This window comes from Polyodon spathula, chromosome 11 (genome assembly GCF_017654505.1).
Source record: "Polyodon spathula isolate WHYD16114869_AA chromosome 11, ASM1765450v1, whole genome shotgun sequence".
Lineage (NCBI taxonomy): Eukaryota > Metazoa > Chordata > Actinopteri > Acipenseriformes > Polyodontidae > Polyodon > Polyodon spathula.
The window spans coordinates 3,325,984-3,334,030 of record NC_054544.1 but is presented as its reverse complement, the minus strand read 5'-3'; the positions used below and the strand labels follow the sequence as shown (position 1 = coordinate 3,334,030).

Genomic DNA, 8,047 nt, shown 5'->3' with positions numbered 1-8,047 from the left:
GTTAATGCTTTACTTTAAACTTGCTCATTTTCTTTTGGTACTTTTTTTTTTTTTTTAAATAAATAAAATGTACCCAGCGTAGTGTATAGGCCTAGTAAGTGGCCTGGTTACAAGGAATAAACTGAAATACAATGAGACTGTAACCATTAGGGTTTGTTTTACATTTAAGCTATCTTATTAAAATGTAACCAATTACATTAATACAGAGGAAAGCATAAACAATTAGGCTATACAAAATTGTTATTTTTTGGCAGTAATCTGTCAGGGGTTTATTTGTGTGCAATACCCTGATCTGACCCAAACTTGGAGAACACTGAATACAATGCAGTCCCGTTCACAAAGGTTTTGGCATTCTGGTTTCTTCAGCACACTAATTATATTACACTGTGCTGTTCACATTTGACTTAGACCTAGACAGCTGTGCATTCTACACAAAATACACAGCGCTGTTCACATGTTTCACTTAGACAGCTGTGCATTCTACACAAAATACACCGTGCTGTTCACATTTTTCACCTAGATTAGGAAACTTGCACAGTAATGCAGTTCACAGTACTCTTAGACCAGTTAAAAAATATGTGGAAAAAACAAAAAAACAAACAAACATAAGAAAACAAAAATCCTCTGGGAATCATGCAGCCAAAGGGCTGGCTCCTCCTTGGTTAATTAGGGGTACCAGTGCAATACCCAGATCAAGATGTAAAACAAACAACCCCAACCCTTGTCACAGACACTGCCAAAAAAAAAAAGCTCCAACACAAACAGAAGTATTTTAATAAGTATTATTTTCTTTATTGAAGAAAGACATATTACATTATGAGTCTCTTTGTACTAGGCTATTTTCAATAGAGTACTGTACAGCTGACACAAACTCATAATAATAATAATAATAATCATAATAATAATAGACATACTAAATATAACTTAGTGATACAAAATTTGAGCCAAAGAAAATTCTTATTTGGTTACAATACGAACATAAATAATGCATCATCTTGCTTTGAAACATGAAACCTGCCAAAATGAGGTAATAATTAAAAAACAAAAACAAAAAAAAAAAATCTACTTTTTTTTTTCCCCCATTACATCTTCTTTAAAACTATTTCCATGCAACGGAATTGGAGTCAGGCGCCTTGAAATGCTTCCCAGTCTGCAGGAATCACCCAGTTTGCCATCTGTGAACCCGGGATGACAATGCTGGGAGGTCAGCGTAACCACACTCTCTTATGTCCTCACTATCCTGCAGTCTGATGCTGTCCTGCAGTTGTGCTGGCTTTGCTTGTAAGCAAAGGGCTAGAGCTACGTTGCCTCGAAGACTCCTCACTGAGACGCTGCTGCAGCTTGGACTGGACATAGAGATCCGAGTAACTAACCCAAAGAGATTCAGCACTGGAGCTGCTTACACGGGTTTGGTTGTTTCCGAACAATCACAAGCAACAGCAATCTACCCTGACAGGATTCAAGCTTACTGATAAATCAGAGGGCACTTCCCTTAATTCCCCGGGCTACCCTAAGCAAATCTAGCACTAATCTCCAGAAAAAACAACAACCCTGTAGTCCCACCACTGTCACTCTAATTGTGGAATAAGCTAGATCCCCACACTGGATCCTGAGTGAAGCGTTTCATATTACCTGTTATTATGAACACCTCTGCACCCGTGTACAAGTCCTGCACAGAGACGGCTCAAATGCATGGCTTCTTGGAAATCTTATTAGTGGACCACTCGAAGAAAGCTGAAAAGGATCCCAGATTAGCTCTATCAGTACACATCAGAGGTATTTCTTCTGTATTTAGTTGTGCCAGTTTCAGTGGGTTGAAGTTTGGACCTTTGATTAATGTGCGGGACGGGTTGGTCCTAAAGCTTGCCCAGTAGCACTTTACCTGCTGTCATTTTAGAAAGACTTTAAATGTTTTATTGTTGTTATTTAACAGACTATGTATCAGATAAAACAGCAATTCAAAAATAAATGCCTATAAGGACCAAGTCGAGTAACACTCAAGCACAAGAAGCTGCCCTTTTCATCTTTTCATAGGATTGTCTATATATTTTGCAAGCTTTCTTAGAGCGGAATATTCAAAGCAACTCTCCCTGTTTTTGATGCCATACTTTCCAAAACACAAGACAACAACAATATAAAAGCAAAGTCCGAGACTGTGCAGCAGACTCTACTGGCATGTAGAAATGCAGTGTGTTAGATTTCAACTGTAAGGTTGACAGGTACTTAAACTGCAGCTAAAGGAGCTTTAAACAAACCAAAACACATTCTCACATTGTTTTTCTACATGTGAAAACAAAGTGAAGTATAAATACAAGTCAACAGTGTGCTTTACTTTATTGAACATGTATATGATAGTACAACCAACTGTTTACCCAAAAGGTTTCAATGGTGTCTCAGTTAAACGGCCTTTAAAAATAATGCTTTGTGTTCACAAGGGTTTTCAATGTTTTTTTTTTTTTTTTATATAAACTCAAATGTAAAACACTGATAAACAAGACATGGGGTGTTTCTAATCTGACATTCACTATGACCAAACATCAGCCAGTTCTGACTAGAAATGCGTCCCGTTGTTTAGGATTTCATTATTACTAGACCCAGCTTGTGCTGTATGCCCTTCAGTGTATGGGATGACAGACCATGACTAGAGGCTGTCCAGACTGCAGAAATGAAGCAGCTACCTGAGGAACATCTTATGCATTTAGTATTTGTATTAATAATGGCTTACAATTATGCAAATCAAGTTAACATAATCATATCAAATAATTTATGGGTTAAGTACTTCCAATTTAATAAAGCAAACATTTATGCAAGTAAAATCATTAGAAACTGTCAAACAAAATCCTCACATCACATGAGGCTTCTTACTGGGACACATTTTCAAGACTTCTAGTCTTTAATTAACTCCTACGTTTTGAAGGAGATAAAACATCTGTTGATTTAAAACTACTCAGTTATATGTTTCAGGTCACTTTAGCAGTGTTTATGATAATTATAGTAACGATGTAGCTGTAGAATATGGCGAATTTGTGGAAAAACGCAAATTCTGTGGAAGAACGTGAATTCCACGGGAGCCTGCAAATTCCGTGATCCTGGAGGAATTCTGTTATCTGCAGATGTGGACTGCCTCTACCCATGAGTGACGGGAATATATTTGTCATTTCAAATACTAATGTCAAGGTCCTGTCTTCAGATTGTGTCAGAGTAAGACTATGTTGCACCACTTGAGTATTCTGCTACAAAAAATGCATGCAGCTCTCTTACAGATCTGATAGGGGGCACCACTGAGACCCAACGGTTCTTCATAAACAGCGCAAAGAAAGGGCAGCAGCTCTGGTCCCCTCCAAAGGGCAAGTCTGTCTATGAACGATGGGAAAGCCATGCACTTCATGAGAAATGGGCAAGAACTGATTTCTTTTTTCAATGCTTGGGCAAGAATTTATTTCTTTTTTCAATGCTTAAATAAAAAACAAAATATCAAAACGGCAAAAAAGGTTTTTTTCTAATCTCTTTCTGAGATATATTGCTGACTGTGCTAATTCCAGGAGAAGTCCTGACTGTGAAAATGTCTCTACATCATGCATGTGTGTACTGAAGAAAGATATGAAGAGAGAAACAGAAAGTAAATCAAAAACAAAACAAAAACAAAAACCAAAAAAAAAACACAATCACATCTGCAACGCCATTCTTTCATCAACTTATATTACTCACCCTTCTGGTTCTGAAGTGTTATCAGTTACTACAACAAGTTATATCATTTAAAAAAACAACTAAACAAACTAAAACAATACATAAAAAGGGACAAATTATTTACATTTTGTTTATAAATTACGACACCACCAAAAAAAGATTTACATAAAAGAAATATATTTACAAATGAGGATTCTACAACCAAAAAAGCCCTTTTTAGTTGATCGTTGGTCAAAAGTGTTGTGAGATTTAGGGTTTTAAAAAGTTCAGGGAAACAAAACCACAGCACACAAAACAGAGCGAATAGGAGCAGGAAAAAGAGACATGGGTACCCAGCCAATGAGTGCCACTCTGGAAACAGCGTGAGTGTGGTGAGAACCTAAACTAACAGAAATGTTTCCGGAATTAGTCATAGCATTCTCATTCCAAACATTGAAATAACAATCAAAACAATATGAACTGAGACAGAACCTCTGTTAATAAAGTAAGCCTCTGAGTCTCTGGATTTCTGAAGTGAAGTGGTGGGAGGGGGCACTCTCTCTACTGGATTTCATCATTGGTTTTCTACTATAAAATGTTCCGACAGGCAAAGGAGTGGTGAGTGTGAGTGACATTCTTGTGGGATAAAAAAAAAAAAAAGATCTGTTATTCATTATAACAAATAATAAAGAGAATAGTTATTCCACTTTCAAAATATAATGTAATACTGATACATTAAATTGTGAATACATGAATTGCCCAGACTCAAAACACACAGGTAACAGAAGCTCACAGGGCAACACACAGAGAATATCAAATGGCTAGATAATGAATGAATAGTCCCTGGAACCTAAACCCTGGAATAATAAAGTTCACTGACACGGTGTCATTTTTAATGTCATGGTATTTACTGGCTCTTGTAGAGTTCCCAAGTATATACTGGTCCAACACTGTGTGACAAAATGTACCGCATTCTGTCGCAGTGCACTAACTCCAACTTTTCACTGACTTAAAAACACAAAACAAAACAAAACAATAAAGACATGCTTCCACACTTATACATAGGAATACATCGATATTTGGGTTTGCTATATATATATATATACACCAAGATATCTTCACATTTGCATCATTTAAAAATCAGAGAATACCAAAGAAAAAAATCCATAATTTAGTCAAAGAATCACAGCAGTGGAAACAAAATAGTGTCAAGTTTCTTAGCGAAAAATATACAAAACAAAAAAATGAAACAAAACCACAATGTTTTTGAATTCTTGAAGAGAACCACCAATGTTCTGAACTGACCAGTAACAATTATCTACAAAAAACAAGTCACCTACTGCTTTCCAAAAGTACGTTGTTTAAAATGCTACCGCAGAGCCATACACTTAAACATTTTTCATTTATTTATTTTTTTTAATGTTAGTTTTTCTTCAGATTATTTTTTCTTCACATATGTACATATTTCCAACTAAAATCCCTTCTCTTGTCTCTTCTGTTCTGAACGCTATGAAGAGAATTCTGGTCATGACGGAGTGCAGAATGGTGTATTCAAGGTCCCAGGCTGGAGTAACGACACAAAAACACACTCCTCATTCTTCTGAGTGATGAAGCGTGCGGCGTAGCTGGCGCCCGGCTAATATTCAAATTCCCCATAATTCAGTATTTACAGAGAGCTACGAAAGAGCAACATCACTGGAGAGAGAGAGAGAGAGAGACAGAGACAGAGACAGAGAGAGAGAGAGAGAGAGAGAGAGAGAGAGACAGAGAGAGACAGAGACAGAGACAGAGACTCGGCTGTACCAGTGCAATGAAGCCGATGGTCCCAGCGGGCAGATTAGCTTTGACTGGTTTGACACAAACCATCATAAGAGCTTCACAACCTAACAAAATCCTGCCCAGACCTCTAACTCTGCCTTTCAGGCTTTCCTATGGGGACGAGCCAAGACCCAGTTCCCAGCTCCACTGGTGCGGGAATGCAAACGATGTGAAAATGCTTCTCTTCCAAAGTTCTAGAGCAAAGGACAATGGCCTCCGGGTTTCCACTAAATGATACCTACATGTCACAGGAGAGGTGTGTGTGAGACTGCTTTTATCAGTACAGAAAGGTTGAAAATCTAATAATAATCCACAGTTTATGAAGAAAACAAGTTACTCTCTAATTTTCTTGGGAAGTGGTTTTTTCCTCAACCTCCAGGCCAACTCTTAGAAATGATTCTCCAACAAGTCCAGGTAGATTTATTTATATGTATTTTCAGGCTGGAATCCAAAAAAAAAAAATGGAGAGGACTGTGTTCAAAATCAAAACAGAAGCAGCAGTGCCAGGGGTTGTCACCAGGGTGCAGTACATCAAATGATGGTCGGCATCCTTCCCGCCCCGACGATGCTGCCGCTGCTGCTGTTGTTGCGGTTGTTGTTCTTGCGGGACAGATTGGGTGTGGCCATGAGAGCGAAGCGCTCGTCGGGGCAGCCGTACTGCAGCAGTGTGTCGATGCACTCCTGGCTCATGGCCTGCCGCGCGTACGCAAGCGCTGTGTTCCCGTGGGCGTCCCGGGTCATCACGTCCACCCCGTACTGCAAGGCAAAGCACAGGAAGGGTAAGGACAGAAAAATGCAAGTCTGCAACATCAACTACCTGTAGAAATGCATTTCGACTGGCTGTGGCAGCACCCTTCCCTGCTAGCAAGTTATTTATGTGAGGATGTACCATGTACAGAAGACCCTTTTGTTTTTAACTGTCTACACCCAACATAAATGTTCAGCTATACTTCCACAAAATCTTAACAGTGTGGTTATAGGATAAAATCAAAACTACAATATTTAATTTCAATACTTTAACCTGTTTATCTATTCAGTTTGTTTTTTCAACAAATCATGGCCTAGTCCATTCCTTGAGGGATGCTGTCTCTGCAGTCGATAACAGAAGCGCTGTAGAAGAGTCGAGCAAGAAGAAGAAAAGAACAAGAGCGCCGTACCCATATCAACAGCTGTGTGATGACGACGTTGCCCTTGCGGCAGGCGAGGTGCAGAGCTGTGCGCCCGTCTCCCTCCCCGCAGGTCTCGTTGACCTCGTCTCGCCCCCCGTGTGCCAGCAGCAGCACCACCATGCGCAGGTCCTCCTCTGCAGTGGACCTCAACAGGTGCTGCCCCAGGGGAAGGTCAGTGAGAGGAGGGGCCGCCAGGAATAGCTTCTGCTCGTACTTGGCCCGGATCCACCGCTCCCTCTCCTCCCTGAAAGAAACAGGATATTTAGGACTCAACACTGCTTTCCACTCATGCATATCTATTTTTAAAGATCTCTGATGCAGTTTGGCACTCTGTATGTGAAGTTAGGGATGCAGCAGCCAGGGTTTTCCCCAGCTGTCATCTTTTACTCAGCAAGATATAGGGGATACAACTTCACACAGCTTTGAGATTGTAGCACGAATATTAAAACACACAAACAAACAAAAAACATGGTTCAGACAGTGCATGAATTGGAAGTTTTAAACAACTGTGCTTTGGCTTCTCAGGGTGGATACTGTGCCTAAGTGCTGTGTGCTGAGCGTAGGGCAGTGCAGCTTTCCTGGGAAAGCCTAGTGTGGGGACCGGGCTTCAGCACTCTGTATAATCTTGTGTCACAGCAACACTAATCTGGTTCTAATCTGGTCAGTGTAAACAACCTGCTTTCATTGCGCATCAGGATTAGTTTTGCCTCACTTCCTGCTACAAGTGGAATGACCCCAGAGTGGCAACAAGGTCTGCTTTTTATTGTTATAAAATTGGAGATATTAAGTTGTTGGCTGATAATGAACATTTAAGGAGAGTTGTTTTTTTTGGTTCTACCCATTTTAGGGCAGACTAACAACCAGCTAACTGCTCTTGGCCTTAAATCCAGTATTTTGTTCCATGCTTCTTTGCACAATACAGTCTCATGATTTGCATGTATAAATTAACACAGTGTACATGTTTACATACACTTCTTTTATTTGAACGGAGTATAGAATACAGAGAGGTGCTCAACCTTTGTTTGCACCATTAGAGAACCTGTATAATAAATAAAGCCTCACGTTGGAAGTAAAACTAAGGCATTGAAATGGTCTACTCCAACACTGTGGCTGTAATAATTATAAATTATCTGTGTACAGTATTTCGTACCAGCATCTACTGTTTATCACACAGGCCAACACAAAACAATAGGTGATCGATGGGCCAGGGATCAATAACATGGTGACATCCTTCTTAATCACACCCAGCCCTGAGCTGACAGTCTCAAGCACAGAGTAGCTTCACAAGAGATTTTCTGTCCCTTTAAATAGGCAGGACCAGCTGGACTACCCACTATCGAACCTGAGAAGAACGCAATCAGATTGGGCCGATTATTCAAGGAGGACCCTGAAAC

At 39.8% G+C, this 8,047-nt stretch overlaps 1 protein-coding gene across 7 annotated transcripts in view; it reads right to left on the bottom strand.

The window, feature by feature from the left end:
* Positions 1-918: 918 nt before the first annotated feature.
* Positions 919-8,047, bottom strand: part of LOC121322894 (arf-GAP with GTPase, ANK repeat and PH domain-containing protein 1) — a 197,854-nt gene continuing 190,725 nt past the window's right edge. For 4 of the 7 annotated variants that reach the window (XM_041263439.1, XM_041263442.1, XM_041263440.1 and 1 more), the window contains 2 exons: positions 6,642-6,897; positions 919-6,240 (listed from right to left, as the gene is read on the bottom strand). In XM_041263439.1, coding sequence (XP_041119373.1) covers positions 6,016-6,240; positions 6,642-6,897 — 481 coding nt within the window. In that variant the 3' untranslated portion in view covers positions 919-6,015. The remainder of the gene's footprint in view (positions 6,241-6,641; positions 6,898-8,047) is intronic. The other 3 variants (XM_041263445.1, XM_041263446.1, XM_041263443.1) reach the window with 2 other exon arrangements.